The 20,460-nt window shown below is 35.8% G+C and overlaps 1 protein-coding gene across 4 annotated transcripts in view; it reads left to right on the top strand.

Moving 5' to 3' along the window:
• CTNNA3 (catenin alpha 3) overlaps positions 1-20,460 on the top strand; it is a 1,675,875-nt gene that overhangs the window by 1,610,468 nt on the left and 44,947 nt on the right. For all 4 annotated transcript variants that reach the window (XM_070057731.1, XM_070057732.1, XM_017348752.3 and 1 more), the window contains one exon: positions 9,963-10,097. In XM_070057731.1, the coding sequence (XP_069913832.1) occupies positions 9,963-10,097 (135 nt within the window). The remainder of the gene's footprint in view (positions 1-9,962; positions 10,098-20,460) is intronic.

Here is a 20,460-nt window from a genome sequence, read left to right as displayed (position 1 = left end):
GAGAGGAAGGGAAGGAGCAAGGATAGTATCACTATTTTCTTAGAATTGTGCCTATGAACTACATTAAATCTGTTCTTTATATTAAAAAATACATTTTAATGACAAAAATAAAGTATCACATGCTCCCTATCATTGTTCTTTTGTTTACTTTGGAAGACATAATTTTCAATGTTTGAATAATTGTTTCAATTTTTTCTTATGTCGAGATTCTTCAATTGGATCATATCACCATATGGTGGATATTCGTATAACATACAATATTAAATCATTGTTCTAGCATTATTCAAATTGTATAGGGGAAAGTGAAAAGTGTTGTCTCACTTCCATAAAGCTTTGACATTTAAAGAGAAGTTTAAAAAGCAGTCATTGTCTAATGAAGAATTATGGGTGACTCTCTTCAGCATTTTCCACTTCATATAGTAGAGTAGTTTCAACTGAATTACTTTTGTTCTAGACAAATAATGTTCTGAAGAATCAAAGCTGAGACTAAAGAAACTGATTCAATGATGGCACTGACCCTGTTGCAAGACTCTCTTTGAGTGTGTGTCTGATACTGTTTGATAGAGTAACACAAAAAAAATTTTGGCAAAAAATAATATCTGAAATTGATGGTGAAATTCAGCTGAATAATGTCAGCAAGATGATATTCAATGTTTATGTTTGTGATGAAAAAAGTTGGCTGGAGCAATGGTTGGTTTGTGTTTTGCTCAATCTGATATGAGTGTGCTTCAACAAATTCATGGAAAATGACATTGGAAGTTAAGTTTACTTGGTGCCAAAATTTTAAAATTCATGCATACAGTATTTTTTAAATATGTGAATGCATACTAGGAAAAACTGGTGCATGAATTTCATATTGTTTTGGCACCAAAATAAAGGCATCTTTTAGTTCCATTTTCCATGAACTTTCCAAAGTATACTTTAAAGAAATTTACAGATGGGTGTTGTGACATAGCAGGTTAAGCCACCACTTGGGATGCCTGCATACTGTATTGGAGTGTGTAGGGAGCCTGAGTCAGAGCTAATCTTCTGTGCTTCCTGTTAGTTCCTAGGCAGGATGGCAAAAGGATGATGGCCCAAATACTTGGGTGCCTGCTACCCACATGGGAGATTTGAATGGAGTTCCCACCTCCTAGTTTCATCCTGGCCCAGCCCCACCTGTTGTGGACATCTGGAGAGTGAACCAGTGGACAGAAGATTGCTTTTTATCTCTTCTCTCTGTGTCACTCTGCCTTTCAAGTACATATATTACTTTAGCTGTTAAAATAAAACAGTTTATATGTGCTTTCTAGTCTGTTATTTGCTGATATATTAAAAGGTCAAGCACCAATTAATACCAATTCCATTAAATATATATATATATCTATATATATATACTTTAACTTAATTCTATAAAGTTTCAAAGTCAAAGTTCATCTGTAGCAAGAATGGAATGAAATCAGGTTAGCTTAGGTTTCTGATTCTGCTTGCCTGGCTGTTCTGATTTTTTTTTTTTTTTACCCTTCTTTGCTTCCCTGCTGCCTTGAACATATATATATATATATATATATATATGTATATATATATATATATTTTTTTTTGACAGGCAGAGTGGACAGTGAGAGAGAGAGACAGAGAGAAAGGTCTTCCTTTGCCATTGGTTCACCCTCCAATGGCCGCCGCGGCCAGCGCGCTGCGGCCGGCGCACCGCGCTGATCTGATGGCAGGAGCCAGGAGCCAGGTGCTTTTCCTGTTCCTGGTCTCCCATGGGGTGCAGGGCCCAAGCACTTGGGCCATCCTCCACTGCACTCCCTAGCCACAGCAGAGAGCTGGCCTGGAAGAGGGGCAATCGGGACAGAATCCGGCGCCCCGACCGGGACTAGAACCCGGTGTGCCGGCGCCGCAAGGCGGAGGATTAGCCTAGTGAGCCGCAGCGCCGGCCGAACATATATTTATTGTGTGTATACCACATATAGTTTACTAAATTGTCATTGCTACTATCCAGCTAAGAAGAGAAAAAAATAAAGCCTTCTGTCTAACCATCTAGTGCCTTCATGTAAGCTAATTTGCCCCAATAATCCAACATCTCAGTTGTCTCAAGATGATGTGGCAGTTTAAATATGTTATGCAAAAACTATTTGTTTAAATCCTGTAGAATTATGGTACAAATTTCATCTCCACTAAGCAGAATATTCCTAAAGGACAGCTTGTTAACTACCACAATTCTGAAGCACTTTGGTTATGAATAAACAAGATGTCTTGTTGGAGAAGTGTAACATAAATCCAAGATTTCGGAAACTGGTACACATTTCTGTTCTTCCATTCTGTGCTATAATTCATCAAAATTAGATGAATTAACACCTTATAAGCAAGAACTAATATATGATATGAGTTCAATTCGTTATGAAGCAAAGTACCCCAAATAGGAAAGAGAAACATAGGAGCCAAAATAAAACTAGCATCTGCTAAAGTGTTTTCCAGAAGGCAGGAACAAAATTGGATTTTTTTTTTTTTTGACCACTGGATGAGTTTTAAGAAATCTAATTACTCATTCATTGTAATTTTTGTCTGAGCCAAGACATCCAGACTATCACAACTAATCATAAAAAGGAGTGTTTAGTATTAAATACATTAACATTTAATACTAATTCAAGAAAAGATCAAATTTTAAAATCAAAAGATTTATATATATATATTTAATTATGAACAAACCAACCTACAAGTATAATTTATATTGATTTTTAAAAATATTTTATTTATTTATTTGAGAGATAGAGTTACAGAGAGAAGAAGAGAAAAAGAAAGGTCTTCCATCTGCTGTTTCAGTCCCCAAACAGCCACATCAGTTGCAGTCTATGCGGATCCAAAGTCAGGAGCCAGGACCTTCTTCTGGGTCTCCCACATGGGTGCAGTGGCCCAAGCACTTTGGCACCTTACACTGCTTTCCCACACCGTAGCACAGCGCTGGATCCAATGAGTAGCAGCTGCTGGAACTAGAACCGGTGCCCATATGGGTGCTTGTGCTACAGCTGGAGGCTTAGCCCGCCACACCATAGTGCCAACCTCTATATTGATGTTTAAGCGAAATAGTGTTGGTGCTTGATTTTATTGAAATTTTTTTCATGCTGATGTTCTGAATCAAAAATATGTATTACTATAAAGCTATACTAAAAAGGGATTTCTGGAGTATCCATTATGTCATTATTACATGTCTCTGAATGATATAATTCCCGGGTGTTCCATGTGATGGTATGTGTATTTTGATGATATTAACTCCCTGAAGTTTATTTAATGCAGACAATGTTGATATCTAGATTTGTTCTCCAGATTAATAAAATCCTACTTTATAAAAAATAAATGCATAATGGCTTCTCAGGAAGTAAATAAACGGAACTAAATTCTCAAATATATGAACCCTTGAAATAATAGTTCACAATTATTCTGTTTTAACTGTTATCTTCTTTTATCAGATCTTTGTCATTTTTCCTTTAAAATGATGTCTTAAATGTTTTGAGCATGATTATATATTCAGGTTAATATCGGGTCTACAAAATTATAGCCTGACGAGACAAAGAATATGATGATCTTGTTGGTAGGAGGAGAAGAAGGGAAAGAAAAGTTCATCTATACAGCTCACTGCCTTTAATAAAAAATTCTAAATAGCCAGAATTTGTCTGAGCTATCTTTCCACAGCCCTTTCCAATATACAGGGTAATGTTTTTTTGTTTGTTTGTTTGTTTTGTTTCATCTCCAGTAATTCTTTAGTTGAAAAATTCCAGGCATAAGAGTCAGGGTGATATTTTTTTTCAAGCAAAAAGACATGTTTTATTAATGACTTGTACAAAAAAAATTTTTAAGTCTCAACACTGCAAATGACCAATTAAAAAATGGACAAACATTCCAGATAGCCATCTTGTCAAACATTACACAGGCAAGTGAGTAGGTACAAAGATGTTCAGCATCACCTATTTTTCTTGAAATTCCACTGAAACAATGAGTATAAAGGTCCATGAATCCACCATTGCTGGGTAGTAATCAGAACATCAGCTAATTCCTCCATTTTGGAAGACATTTTTTCAATTTCCTCCGAAGCTAAAGAGTCTGGTGCAGTCATACAGTTGAACTCCTAGGTGCTTATTCGACTTATTTTGTAAAAGAAACTAGCACATGAATGTTTATAGAAGCTTTATTCATCATCATCCAGACCTAGAAGTAACAAGAAGTCCTTCAATGAAGGAGTGAAGAAATACCCTAAAGAATATGCACAGAGAATATCATTCAGCATTAAAAAGGATACACCATTAATCTATGCAAAAATGAAGGGTGATATTTTTGAATTGTCTTCTATTATGTAGGAAACTCCTTCCTTTGGAGAATGTCTTGGGGAAGTCAACACAAAGCTGAATAGTACGTTGGACCTACTTTTCTTTATGCCTAGTAAGAGAAAGGCACTTCAGTGAATACAGAAAACATCTTTGACTTCAATTGTCTTAGTGTTGAAAGTATATGTCACGTTCTCAGTGATTGCCTGTCCAACCCAAGTTGAAGTTAAAAATGAATTTTAAATGATTCTTATACTGAAGGTGGTTTAAATTTAAATAGGATGATATGAAGAAATTTTAGCAGCATATATAATTTCTAGTTAAACAACATTTATTTACGAGATATGTCACAAAGTGGTTTCCCAAAAGTAACCCCCAAATCAGGATGTCCAGTTCTGACCATAAGGGTCAATGTGATCCTATGTCACTGACAGCATAAAGGAGGTACAGTATATTTGTATCCATTCCTACATAGATACCTTCTCTGTTCTTTGTTTCAGAAACCTTACTTTGTTAATCAGCAGCCATAACAGACACGGCCAGGAAAAAATACTCAAAGAATGTTAGGGTTTCTGCATGTAGAACCATCACAAATTAATGACTGATTGGATTTAAAACAGTAGGAGAGGGAAAAGGACTTCTTGAATGAGGTGTTGATGAAAAGTGAAAAGTAGGTTTCAGGGTAGGCAAGATAGAGGATGAAACAGATGAAAGTTATATCTGTTGAGTGTGAAGTTTGCATGACACTAAAATGGGATGGGTGAATTAAGCAGGTATCTATATCTATATATCTATATCTATATCTATATCTATATCTATATATATCTTCACTATGTACATACACACACATATCTATGTGTGTATGTACATAATGAAGACAAGTCTGAATGATAGAAATTTGTAATTTGCATTGTGTAATTGGTGCATGAAGGCAGATAAGTGTCTACTATTGTCTGAGGGAAAGGGTGAGAGCAGAAAAGATGCCTAGAAATAAAAACTGAGAATACAAAGGGACAGGCAAAAGAAAACAAACGTTTACACAAGAAACCAGAAAGTTAGCTTTCAAACCAGGAAACAGCATTTATGAGAATCAAAAGGAAAAAAAATTTGATTATTAAGAGATGGTAGAATTTCAGAAAAAAAAATCTGGAAGCTACAGAGAGGTGAAATAAAGGAAAGGCTGCCGTAAGTACTATGCACTTGGTGATTTGAAAACCATAAGTGGTATCAGTGAAGCAAGATTCTGTCTAGTGGAACAGCTGGAGCCAGTTTCTAGCATGCTGTTGATCTGAAGAGTCTGCATGAAACATTTTTAGAAGGCATGGTCATGAACAAGAAGAGAGGAGATTACAGAGAGATAAGAGGTTTTGAGAGACTTTACGATGATATATTCAAAGACTGGAAAAAGACATTAAAAATACAGTAAAAGACGGGATCATTGATGATCTGTGACCCTGAGACCAGTGAAATGAGGCAGCTTCTGGACTGGATTATTGGTGAACAAATGAACCCTATGAGAAGGTCAAGGGTACCAAGTACTTTAGCTACCACTGATTATTTAAAATTCTAGTTTTGAAATTCACTTTGGCACCTAATACTTTACATGAACAAACTTTGCCAGCTTAGAAGAATTTAAGTTGCTGTCTGTAATTGCAGAAGTCATTTAAAATGTGTCTTAAATGAAACATGTACTCCACAGGAGCAAAAAATATCACTAAAGTTATGGAATAAAGTTCTTTTAAAGTGTTCACTTTGGAAATTCAACCTGCAAATTCAAACTGGAACATAATGAATGTCTTCCACTTTTCCTTTCATTACTAAATGATGTATTCTGTATGGGTACCACGAATCTTAGTAGAAGAATAAAACTAGTTTAATGTGAGAAAACCACTTAGGCTGACACACAATCTGTTTACCTGTAGTGGTGTCTGTGGTTATAAAACTTAAATTGAAAAGAAACAGTTTTTGCATTAAATGGCTAACCAAATGTCTTGGCCAACATATCCCAACTTAATAAAGTGGGAGGTAATAACCAAATTTGCTGTGATATTCTACTACTTGGTTTGCCTAAAAGCCCCTTGCAGTATTTCTTCAAAAGTTATTTTATAGTTATATTTGGAAAAAGATCAAAGGCAGGAATGGTCCACAAATCCAGGGTCCAAAGCTTTTCTGTCATATTATATAAAAATATAAATGATAGAACATTTTTTCATGTTTTTATAAAAAATGGTATATATTGGAGGTATACACTGTGAAGATTAATAAAAGAAGGCAACCTACAGGATGGATGAAAAATTTGTTGACCATGTATCTAAATAGTTAAGATCCAATTGTATAAGGAATGCATACAATTAATAGGAAAAAATAACCTTCAAATAACCCAACTTAAAAATGGGCAAAGAGGGGTCTGCAAGGTAGCACAGTGGGTAAAGCCACCACTTGCGATACTTGCATCTCATATGGGCGCTGGTTTGAGTCCCAGCTGCTCCACTTCCCATCCAGCTCCCTGCTAATTATCCCCTGGGAAAGCAGTAGCTGATGGCCCAAGCTCCTGGCCCAGCCCTGGCCATTGAGGCCATTAGGGGAGTGAACCAGCAGATGGAATATCTTTCTTCTATTTCTCCCCTCTCTCTCTGTAATTATGCCTTTAAAATAAATAAAATAAATCTTTAAAAAAATGGCAAAGAACCTGAACATTTTCCAAGGAAGAAATATAAATGGCAAGAAGAATTGGTAAACGGTAGGAGGACATTCTTAAAGGGGCAATGATTCATTCTCTTGATTCTTCTTTTAGGCAGCTAAAACCAAGTCTTAAAGACTTTACAAATTTCATCAGGAAACAAGGCCTTACTAATAGCATAGGAATTTATCATTTAGTATGTTTTTCTGCGTGGGTTATAAATTGAGTGCCACCATTAGGTATAATCAAGATTGCCATTAATTCTGCAAATAATGAGTGAATTTGAGTCAAATGATTTTGAATTTCAAAAGTTCAACTTCAACCCTCCTACTCACCTGACTCATCTTTTCCTTAATAGAATTAGATTTCTAGTGCAGCCATTAGTGTATCTCTTGAGAGGGATAGAATATTTTGCTTGACTTTGAATAATTACAGCATTGGTTACTGGTCAAAAATTTCACTGTTAATTTGTAAGATTGATGTTAAAAAAGGTTATATAGTGGTTTTCAAGGAAACAAAATCCACACTAATGCAATTTGCAATTTACAATTTACAAATAAACAATTTCAGCTTAAGAAACCAATTTAGAAATCATAGTGGCAACTTGCTGTTCATAAGATACAACTAACAAGATTGACCTTGTTTCTAGACAAGAGATAAGGAAGTGAAGCCAGATCTTGTTGAATACCAGCTCTACTACTTACTATTGGCAAATCAATTAACCCCACTGTGCCTCAGTTTCATCCTCTAGTAAATGGGAACAATAACTAAAACTTTCATGGAATATTAAGATTATTAAAGGAGTTAATATAGGAAAGTCACCTAAATAGTGTAGGGCAGATGAAACACACACGACTGTCCCTCTGGCTGTCTATCACAGGCTACTTACCCACGCGTATGTTCATGCCTGCCTAGCAGACTGCTAGTACTCTTCAAAAGAACTGGATATTTGCTTTCTTTGTGGATTAGTAATAACTTTGTCTCTGGTTCTCAAGTCTTCATTTGTGCACACATCTGGGCTATGTGATGTCTAATAACTATAAAAGAGAATAAAAATAAAAGTTTCTTAGGAATTTTGCAGCCTAGTTATTAATTGCAGGTGGCCCTCTGTATCTGGGGATTCACGTCCACAGAGTCAATCAATTGAGGATCACGTCGTGTGTAGCTACCAGGCACTAGATTGTTTACTGCACGTAAACAAATATAGTATAACAACTGTTGCATAGCATCTACTTGTATAAGGTATTATATGTAATCTAGAGATGATTTATAGTTTATGGTAGAAGGCTGTAGGTTATATGACAGTATTATGCCATTTTTTATTTGAAAGATAGAGTTAGACAGTGAGAGAGAGAGAGAGAAAAGTCTTCTTCCATTGGTTCACCCCCTAAACGGCTGCCATGGCTTGAGAAACGCCGATCCAAAGCCAGGTGCCAGGTGCTTCTTCCTGGTCTCCCATGAGGCTGCAGGCGCCCAAGTACCTGGGCCATCCTCCACTACCCTCCCGGGCCACAGCAAAGAGCTGGACTGGAAGAGGAGCAATCGGGACTAGAACCTGGCACCCCTATGGGATGCCAGCGCCACAGGCAGAGGATTAACCAAATGAGCCATGGCGCCAACCATGCTATGCCATTTTTTGTAAGGGATTTGAACATCCTTGGATTTTGTTATCCACAGGGATCCTGGAACCAATCCTCCCATGATAACTGTACTGGATAAAAGCAGACTTGTGTGATATGTTTCATGATCTTTTATCCTAGTTTAACTTAAACATTAGGCTGCTAGATCTAAAGCAAATAATATTATAACGTGGAAGACACTTTCATTTTATTTTTATTAATCTTAAGTGATATTGCAACAATTTTCCTTCATTATAACATTTTAATAGAACTACCATATATTTAATATATATAAAATATTAAAAATAAAAATGGCTATCATAGTTATTGATTATTTTCATTTCTTGTTATTTTAAAATGCAGATTTTCACACAATTTGATTGAAATACTACATGGCGTTTTAAAGACCGATTTTACTTTACCTTCTAAAAACATTTTCCTATATCCTTTGATAACATTATTTCCTGAGACTATATAATGTCACATTATGTAGCTATACTTTCATATTTAATCTTGCAATTGTTTAGGGCATTTAGGTCATTTCCAAAATTTGCTATTATAAGTAATGCTGCAATGAATATTTTTACATGTAAATCACTATCTACATTTCCATATTCCTATGAAGATTTATTAAAATTGGAACTAATTTAGGGAAGATTCAAAAAAAATCTATTATCATTGCATAAGGCAAAGAGCATAAAGATTAAACCCTAATGAAAGATATTTAATATGGTAAGGTGAAGCTCAAAATTGTCCTCTAGGAAGTAACTGATGGAAGTTACTACAGCATAGGAGGCTGTTCTGGGCAGAGATTGAAAGCATCGCTAAACAGGTTCATGGTTTCTTGGCTACATGCAGAGCCACAGCTGTTATCTAAGTTAGAAATTATTTCTTTTGTGTAACAGTTAAGAACATTTAATGCTGAAACTAATAGTGCATAATGTTTTGTTGCAGAATTTTTATGTTCATACAAATAATACAAGACAGACAATGTAGAACTCTAGATCTAAGGAGTATTCTAATAGTTATTCTAGATTAAGGGAATGATTGCATTTTAAAAGTCTTTAAATTTACCTAAAACTTTTAGGGTTACAACTTTATCATAAATTAAAGATTATTATTTTATGTACCATTTTATATCTGAAAATTCTTTGAACATTTCTTTTCCTAGCAGAAATAATAAAGGTTGAAAAGTGGATAAACTATTTTAGTGGGAAAATGGATGGAAATCTACACGGACTTGATCTGAGAAGTGGGACTTACTGAAAATAAAGTTGCTGTTTTTTAATTTATCTGTAATGTAATGTGATCAAAGCATTATTTATTTTGCTATTTCTGTTCTTATCTTTGATAAATATTTAGTGCCCAGATCCATCCTGCAAACAAGACTTATTGGCCTACCTGGAACAGATTAAGTTCTATTCCCACCAACTGAAAATTTGCAGTCAAGTCAAAGCTGAGATCCAGAGCCTGGGTGGAGAACTCATCATGTCCGCTGTGAGTACTGCCCCTGTCTTACACCACCACAGGTGTAAGGTGCGGAAACGGAGCAGTCACACCCCTGCTCGCACCACCAGGTCTTTTAGGTAAACTCCACCTAGGACAAACATAAACGAAATTTGTACAAAAGGGTGTGTAATTAAACCAGCAAGGCAGCATGCCAGATTTCTTTTAAAATTGTTACACAGATTCAACTTGTTTTTATTTACTTAAGAGATTAAAGGATAAATCAGGTTCTGTTAACCACTTGGATGAGAAATGAATGTTAATTTGGAGCATAGTTTTCAGACTTCAGAAAGTGTGCAGATGGAACTCTGAATTTAATCCTTCAAGGTTTTTAAAATAAATGCATGTGGAATTTCAATTAGTAAAATGATTGATTTATTGTTATTAACTGATATTCATTTCTCACTTGTTCACTTTTATAATATGGCAAGTTAGGTCCTGACATTTATAAATTTCCATATATACTTTCAGATGTTGAGTGTGAAAGGACAATGTAGATTCAGAGGAATTTATGTAAATTCTTTGCTGGCTCAGATTTTCAAGCTGCTATCAAATTACCGTAGTAGAAATAATGTGTAGGTTTTTTACACATCTTTTAATAATAGTATCACTTAAATAGAGAACATATGGTAATAAAATAATATTAAATATTGGATTCAGTTATTAGTGACTTTGTGAAGGACATGGATAAAGATTATAAATTCAAGTTAAAATGAAAGATTATGAATATTCTAGGAATCTCTACTCCTGGGATCAATTTTTTTAAATTATACCGTATACTTATACATTTACAACATCTAGAGCCTCCACATACTTGCACTGGGCTTTCATTCAATGAATTAATATTCTTGAAGAGAACAGAATTGCAAAAACACAAGCAAAAGATTATCATCAAAGGTAGAGGAAAGGGGGAGGAAATACTCCTTATTTGTCTCTTGCCTATATCTTATTCCTCCAAATAATATTCCAGAGAGATGATTTATTTGGCTACTTGATTTTAGTGTGAAAAAATCAACTCAGAAAATTTAAATAGCTCTGTGAAAGTCATCCTAGTAAGTGTCACTGCTGGGGGTTTCCAAGTTCAGGTGGACAAAGTTTCACTGATGATGAAATTGAAGCACTCAAACCAAAAGTGAAAAATCTGAAAATTAGGTGGTAGATTTGCTATATAGTTTTCTGTTCCAGTTATTGTTAGAGGGAAAAAATTTACTTGATATTCAAATTTCACAAAACAAAAATACACAAACACAACCTGTGCAATACTGGTGCCCTGTATTTTTCAAAGGCAAATAGATTTTAAGCAGTCATAACCCATACAAACAGAAACCTGTCTATACAGATACTTGTATGCATACATACAAATACAGATCCATCCATATATATATACACACAACATGTGTGAGAGTGCATATGCAAATGTTCCTCAGTTTACAAATGAGATTATGTACCAATAAATCTATTAATCAATTGAAAATATATTTAATACAACTAACCCACCAAACATCATGGCTTTGCATCACAAGCACTGTAGAGTGCTCCTCCTTTACCCTCCTGACTGCTCTACGCTTCCTCGAGGCTACTGGGGGCTGTGGTCACTGTCACTGTCTGGCATCATGAGAAGAGCAAACCACATACTGCTGGTGCAGGAATAGACCAAAATTCAAAGTTAGGTTTTTTTTTTTTTTTTTTTTTTTTTTTTTTTTAAAGATTTATTTATTTATTTGAAAGGCAGAGTGGAAGAGAGAGACAGAGAAAAGTATTCTATCTCTATCTGCTGGTTCACTCCCCAAAAGGCCAAAAGGCCACAAAAGCTGGAGCTGTGCTGATCCAAAGCCAGGAGCCAGGAGCTTCTTACGGGTCTCCACACGGGTGCAGGGGCCCAAGGACTTGGGCCATCTTCTACCGCTTTCCCAGGCCATAGCGGAGAGCTGGATCAGAAGTGGAGCAGCTGGGACTCGAACTAGTGCCTATATGGGATGCCAGCACTGCAGGTGGCAACTTTACCAGCTAAGCCACAGGGCTGGCCCCCAAAGTTACAGTTTCTACTGATTGCCTTTGTTTTCATACCAGCTAAATTAAAAAATCATCAGGGCGAGCACCATGGCTCACTTGGTTAATCCTCCACCTGTGGCGCCGGCATCCCATATGGGTGCCAGGTTCTAGTTCCGGCTGCTCCTCTTCCAGTCCAGCTCTCTGCTGTGGCCTGGGAAGGCAGTGGAGGATGGCCCAGGTGCTTGGGCCCCTGCACCCACGTGGGATACCAGGGAGAGTCACCTGGCTCCTGGCTTCAGATCAGCGCAGCTCTGGCCGTAGCAGCCATTTTGGGGGAGTGAACCAACGGAAGGAAGACCTTTCTCTCTGTCTCTCTCTGTCTCTCTCTCTCTCACTGTCTAACTCTATGTGTCAAATAAAAAAAAAATCAACTATCATAAGCCAGTGATTATCTATGTGCATATAAATATCTGTTTTAAAATATGGTATCTACATTTTGGACTTTTAGACAGGTCGTCTTTTCTCATTTTAAAATATCCTATTTTAACATATATATATATTTTAAACATATATATATATATATATATTTTAATTTGGGGACCAAACCTATCTTCTATTTACTTTTCTCAGTTTCACACACTCACCATCCTTCATAAAGTCTAAATGTATATAAATTTTATTTGCCAAATATATGCTGCTTTTTTATGTTGTCTGAAGCTGAGCTTTCAAAAAAATGTAATAGAAGTCTAGTTTATATGTAGCTGTTAAATTATGTCACTGTTACTTTCCCCTCCAAAATATAATTCCCTCTAGATGTATAAATTGAGTTTGAATTTTTTCCTATTCAGTGTGATGATTCAAGTTCATGAACTTTGGATATTTTGCAGATAGATTAGTCAGGAGCCATTTAAAATCTGTGACTTAGAATTTAAAGACTGAGTTATAAAATGAGGAATGGTACTGCAAATCCAAAACTATGTGTCATCATTTTGCCCACAATTTCCCATTAGAACAAAAAAAAGTCAAAAAAAAAGGTCAAAAAAAAAAAAAAAAACAGGAGAGCATGGCCATTTTCATATGATTTGCTGCCTTGAGCTTGCAGTTATATCCTGGAAAGCTTTTAAAATAAATTTCGTTTGTGTGCCAAAACACTTTTGCTTTAACCTCGTACTGAATATGGTTCTTGTTATGTTTTTCTTTCTTCTTTAAATAGAGATGATCTTATCTATGCTATTTTTTCCATGATGTCTCTTGAAAAGTAACAAACTTGACTCTAAGCAAGAAAACACTAAAAATTACAGAATTTTGGTTTTCAAAAGTGCAGATTGTTCAGAGTTCACTAAACCAAATTTGCATAAAACATTGCTTTTGATACATATATTTGACTAATAACATGTATGAATGGAATGCATTTCTGGAGTGAATGGGCAAATGATATTATGGATCTGGAGTATTAGGATTTAAAATAAGGAAGTTTTATTAGTAAGATAAAGGAATTTGGAGGCTATTCAATAATATGCCATTTAATTGAATTACTTTTCAATTAATCTTAAATTTAAATGTTAACACTTATATTAAAGTTGAATGTGTTAGTGTGACAAAGTAAAAGTGTAGTTAGTTCTAGTCTACTGCTATGAATTGATCACCCTTGCTTTGTATGGCATAGTAGAATTTCTGGGAGATGCAAAGTTGGCCATATGATGCTTCCTTTAAGATTCTGAAATATGTGTAAAGTTAAGCATAAATATATCTGAACACACAAAATGACTCTAGAACATTTTAATAAACTAATAGCACCATGCACAAATGCACAGAGTCTAAAAGGTGAGGGGATAGTTGCAGAGGAATCTTGTAACACAGGTGGCTTTATCCTAATGTGTCCTTGATTAATTAGTAGAAAAGAGTTGTGAATGTATAGGGGAAGGAGAGACGAAAGGATTCAAGATAGATGGGACAATTAAAACAAAAAGAAATGGGCAAGACACAGAATATTATGCAAATGGCAAGCAGTCAGATGTGGCTGGAAACACTTTTACTTAGGACTGTTGGCTTGTGTATTATGGGGGAGTGAGATAAAAACAGAATCTCCAAAAAAAATTGGGAATGTCTAAAAATGTTTATAGAATTTTACTTTTACCATGTTGACAATTGAGAGTAATTGAAAATTTTAATATTGAGATGAGCATAAACAAATTTATCTATTTGACAGTTTACTGTTTCTGACACAGTGGTGATAGATTGGGAAAATGAGGTGTTAGAGGACAGAGTCCTGCTTACGAATGACTTTGGTTTTTAAATAGTTCAAGAAAGAATCAATGAGCTGTTGGATGCAGGTTACATTGGTGAGAATTGAGAGGAGTGTATCTATACAAGAAAAAATTGTGAAGTTAAAGTGTTTAGGGTTGCTGAACTAGAAGAGAATTAATTTAAGATTTGGGGGTTTGATAATCAACAGTGCCATTATTTACTACATCATTTACTACAAGAGACAACATATAGAAGGAAGATATCTTGGACACAGTAAGGAAATTCATTTTGCTCTAGCAAGTGATTCTCATGTACCTTTACCAGATACAGAGCTTTGATTGAGACACTTGAAACAAATTGGGAATTTACTATCTCCATAAAGGGAGTCTGAGAATGAGCAATCCACAGTTGTTATGGCAGCTTTACAAAGTAATCAGGGAGGCAGCAACTTTTGTCTTTCTGCTTTGTGGTTCCCAGCTTCTGTCTTTCATTATCAAGGTCAAAAGCATGGCTACTGTAGCTCTGCCTATTGCTTTTGTATTCATACAGGAAGAATGAAAAGACTCAGAAGCAAGCATTCCTTACATCTTGCTAAGGGGCCTTCTAGAAAATCCCTTCCAAATGCTTTTTCTTATACATTATTGGTCAGTGTTTAGTCATACAGCTGTAAAAATGTTGAAAAATACATATTCTATATTTGTATTTTTTGGCTATACTGCTTTAGACTGTAATTAGAGATTTGCATTTTTAAAAGAATGGATATTGAGTGTCAAATAATTTTTATCAAATCCCTCTGATTATCCAAATCATAACATTACTTGACAGCACTTCAAAAAGTTCATGAAAATGCATATTATTAAATATTATGCATATATTCCAAAAATGTGCGCCAAAATTTCTTTTTTTTTATTCACAGAATTTCTTTTTCTGTTTTTTTAACTTTTAGTTAATAAATATAAATTTCCAAAGTACAGCTTTTGGATTACAGTGGCTTTTCCCCCCCCATAACGTCCCTCCCACCCGTAACCCTCCCATCTCCCGCTCCCTCTCCCATCCCATTCACATCAAGATTCATTTTCAATTATCTTTATATACAGAAGATCTATTTAGTATTTACTAAATAAAGATTTCAACAGTTTGCACCCACAAAGAAACACAAAGTGTAAAGTACTGTTTGAGTACTAGTTATAGCATTAATTTACACTGTATAACACATTAAGGACAGAGATCCTACATGAGGAGTAAGTGCACAGTGACTCCTGTAGTTGACTTAACAATTTGACACTCTTCTTTATGGCCTCAGTAATCACCCTAGGCTCTTGTCATGAGTTGCCAAGGCTATGGCAGCCTTTTGAGTTCACCAACTCTAATCTTATTTAGACAAAGTCGTAGTTAAAGTGGAAGTTCTCTCCTCCCTTCAGAGAAAGGTACCTTCTTTTTTGATGGCTTGTTCTTTCTACTGGGACCTCACTTGCAGAGATCTTTCATTTAGTTTTTTTTTTTCTTTGCCAGAGTGTCTTGGCTTTCCATGCATAAAATACTCTCATGGGTTTTTTAGCTATATCTGAATGCCTTAAGGGCTGATTCTGAGGCAAGAGTGCTGTTTAGGAGATCTGCCATTCTATGAGTTTGCTGTGTATCCTGCTTCCCATGTTGGATTGTTCTCTCCCTTTTTGATTCTATCAGTTAGTATTAGCAGACACTAGTCTTGTTTATGTGATCCCTTTGACTCTTAGAATTATCATTATGATCAATTGTGAACTGAAACTGATCACTTTGATTAGTGAGATGGCATTGGTACATGCCTCCTTGATGGGATTGAATTGGAATCCCCTGGCATGTTTCTAACTCTACCATTTGGGGCAAGTCCGATTGAGCATGTGCCAAATTGTACATCTCCTCCCTCTCTTATTCCCACTCTTATATTTAACAGGGATCACTTTTCAGTTAAATTTCAACACCTAAGAATAAATGTGTGTTAATTACAGAGTTCAACCAATAGTATTAACTAGAACAAAAAAATACTAAAAGGGATAAAGTCTTAAATTGTACATCAACAGTCAGGACAGGGCTGATCAAGTCACTGTTTCTCATAGTGTCCCTTTCACAGATTATAAAGTTCTTGAATCTTTTGAACAATTGAAGGGGATGTAGCCAACGACTAAAAATAATGTAAGGCAGTTCAGGTTGGCTGAGTCTTAAAATGCATGTTGTGTTCTGTACTTAGAAAGTATCTTTATATCTCTTTCAAACCAGTATCAGTAACATGGTAAAGGGAAAACATATCATAATATGTTGTGTACTGAGAATGCATGTCAGAGAAAGACAGTGAAATGAACTAAATCATCCAGCAGTTTAGACATGAAAGGCCTGAGGGAAGGGGAAGGTTTGAGGATGAGAGCAGACTGAATTGCTGAATGCTTCCTTTTGTGTGCATTCTGGTTATGATTTTTATTAATTTATATCTAAATTAACTTATTAATTTATGTAAAGAAAAGAAGCATCCGGAAGAGAATGGACCTATGAAAAATTAAATTACAATTTATGGAATAAAGTCTTAAGCACTTGAGAGGGAAATGTTTAGAACAGGTAGAACGATGAAGTTTGGGACGAAAGAACTTCTGAGCCAGGGTAGAGAAGACTGAAGATATAATCACATTTAAAGACAAATGAATGAGAAGTTTGAGTACTTTTTTTCTGAGGGAACCCATATTTTGATAAAATGGGAAGAATTGTTTTCTGTTAAGACTAAAATCCGAATGTTCTATCCAAGTTTCATTTCAACAACAGAACAAAGATGTCCACATCTTCAATCACTTTTCAACATTGCTTAGGAGAGAAAATAACCTAAGGTAACAGCAATGATTTGAGATAATGAAAAGAGATACTGTTTGCTAGACATGATTGTGCTAGAGCTAAGCTGTAGGACATTGATGGATCATAGGATCTGTCTTAGCTTCAGTTTATCCTTCAGCTGAGGAAATGAAGCCAGTGTGGCCTGCTATCTTCTATCTTGTTTCAAATGAAGAGGGGGTAGTGAACGAAATGATGGCAGACATAGAGACTAAGTAAGTAAACACGTTGTTGTAGTTCAGTTTCCCTAACCACCTTGACTTGTGAATGTCCAAAACTGGAGTAGAAAACAACTGTAATAAAATTAACGCATACCTAGGTTACTGGAAGACATTCCCACAAATTCTTCATCAGTTGTTCTTTTAGTGTTCTTATGCACGATTGGTGGGAAACCTGTTATACTTTGTGAAAGAATGCGTTCCATAAAGGAACAAATATTGTTATATCCAGCCTGTGTAAATAAAAAGAAAACAGAAGAGGGAATGAAATAATTAATATGATTTTAAACTCTTAAAATTAGCCTTACACCAAGTGTCATGGTTTGGGGTCAGCAAATTTTTATACTACTTAAAACTGATTAATTATGTAATCACTATGGTTTGTGAATTTTCTTTAATGTGTTTAATTGTGCTCTCTTACCCAGAGGCCGGTGTGCCAAAGCCACAATTAAAAAAATTAGATAAATAATGAAGCTAATTGGTCAGCAGGGAAAGATCAGCAAGGTGGAAAATTTGCCACACAAGTGCAACTCAGCTTTAGCAGAAGTTGAGGGGCAGTATGCATTCCATTAGGAATGATGGGAAAAGCAAGAACACAGCTATTCAGCTATTGACCAAAAGAGCCACCAGGGCCTAGCAGAAGTTGGGCAATCAAGTACATATAGAATAACTTAGTAGGTTAATATGCTTGTGACATTAAGGCACTATGGGGATTAGTTAATGAGCTTTCTGAACCAGCAATAACCATTTGTAGTCATCAAGATATTGAGAAAACTAAACAACTGAATTGGAAAATGAAAAAGAACAAGGTGAAGTATGAAACAGAATGGGAATAAATGAAAGGAATGAAGAGGGGGAGAAGAGCCAGGAGAAGAGCAAGGAGATAGAAAAGGAAAAAGAAAAAAGACGACATATTGCCAGTACACTTAACTCTATCAAGAATAATTTTATGTTTTTTTTTTTTTTTTGCTTGTTTCCAATGCTAGGTAAAAGGAATATAGGAGAAGTCAGACCTTAGTAATTTGAAGAACATATTTTAAAATCACAAATATGATTGTGGAGATGTGGTTGTTTTCTTTGTGTATTGTGTTATATAATAAAGTTGAGTTTATTCTCTTAGTACCTAAGTGCACTTAAATTAATTGGATTTTTTTTTTGAGAATGCTGATTTTACTATACATCTAGTGTAATAGTATCTGAGGGGACCTTAGAAATAATGTATGACTATTTGTCTCAAATTCATCTTACAAGCAACAAAATAAGTCCAGGTTACAGAATTACTTGTTCCAATTCACAAAGGTATCCATTAGGAGAGCAAGGATCAGAATCTAGGTCTCAAATGCCTAATTTCGTTGCTACTGAAAGTGAATTTAGCAGTAGAATGATGGGAAACAGTGTTAGCATCTGCAGCTGGGAGAGTTACCACACATACCAAGGACTGAAGAATAGCTTTTTAATATTAATTTCAGAGAGGCCAGCGCCGAGGCTCACTAGGCTAATCCTCCACCTGCGGCACCGGCACCCTGGGTTCTAGTCCCGGTTGGGGCACTGGAGTCTGTCGCAGTTGCTCCTCTTCCAGTCCAGCTCTCTGCTGTGGCCCGGGAAGGCAGTGGAGGATGGCCCAAGTCCTTGGGCTCTGCACCCGCATGGGAGACCAGGAGGAAGCACCTGGCTCCTGCCTTCGGATCGGCAGTGCCGGCCATAGCGGCCATTTGGCAGTAAACCAACAGAAAAGGAAGACCTTTCTCTCTGTCTCTCTCTCTCTCTCACTGTCTAACTCTGCCTGTCAAAAAAATTTTTTAAAAATATTAATTTCAGAGAGAGATGAAAGGAGGGAGAGAGAGAGAGAGAGAGAGAACACCCACATCTGCAGGTTCATTCCCCCAAAATGCCTGAAATGTCAGGGCAGAACCAAATCTATCTTTAAGGTTTGGGATAAGATGAACTTTATGGTTCCTTCTAACTCAGACTTTCTACTCTCATTCTCTCAGTATACCTTTTTCTTCCCGGTTCTATCTAAGACACTCTGTCAATATAAATTGGCAAATAATATTATAATGTGAAGACACTTTCATTTTATTGTTATTTATCTTATGTGATATTGCAACAGTTTTCCTTCATTCTGTGTCAGTGAGAATGAGATCATATGTTTCATGAACTACCTGTTAATTGCACTTGAAGAATAGTTATATATATATGTGTGTGTGTGTCAAATGATACAATATATCATTCGTGATTTCCTGACTAATTTGACATGACTTTATTGAGCCATGATCTGTTTCGTAAAACAGTATCCTTTTGTGTTATTAAAAAAGTGGGAGCATAATATACCTGAATGGGACACACATATAGCAAAGGTGAACATAAGAAGGAAAAAATAGAGAAGAAGAAAAGTATAAATGTTCTGTAAGAGTCTTGTCTCTATTACTACCAAATTTATTCTTAGAAGAACTGTCATATTCTTATTTTTGTGTCAAATTTTTCTATATTATTTAAAAGTAAGATGCTGAAAGAATTTAAAACTTAATAGAAATGACCAGTTCTGATCTACTAAGGAATTGGCTTATCTATCCTTAGAAAATAAGGTAATGAACCAGATGTGGCCATCTGGATAGTGAACCAGCAGATGAAAGACATCTCTCTCTCTCTCTCTCTCTCTCTCTCTCTCTCTCTTTCTCTCTCTCCCCCTTTCCTCCCATCTTGGTCTCCCACTCCCACTCCCACTTTGCAACTCTGACTTACAAATAAAATAAATAAATATTTTTAAAGGAAAGAAAAGGGAGGCATGAAACTGAGCAAGATGTATTTGACAACTATAGGATGGTGCCAAATTCACCCATTAGGCAAAGTGCAGAGCTGGATGCAGACATCCTCATGAGCCTGAGTTTATTTGGAAGCCAAGGAGGAAAAGACAGAAGAAAAGGAGAGAGAAGAAAAATCAAGGAGCTGAAGATTCTAAAACAGCAAGATCCATGAATGCATGAATAAAGCAAATCTGAAGAGAAGGCACAAGAACAGCTTGGATAACATTCGCAAAAGTAGTC

This window comes from Oryctolagus cuniculus, chromosome 15 (assembly GCF_964237555.1).
Source record: "Oryctolagus cuniculus chromosome 15, mOryCun1.1, whole genome shotgun sequence".
NCBI lineage: Eukaryota > Metazoa > Chordata > Mammalia > Lagomorpha > Leporidae > Oryctolagus > Oryctolagus cuniculus.
This window is presented reverse-complemented; position numbering and strand designations above follow the sequence as displayed.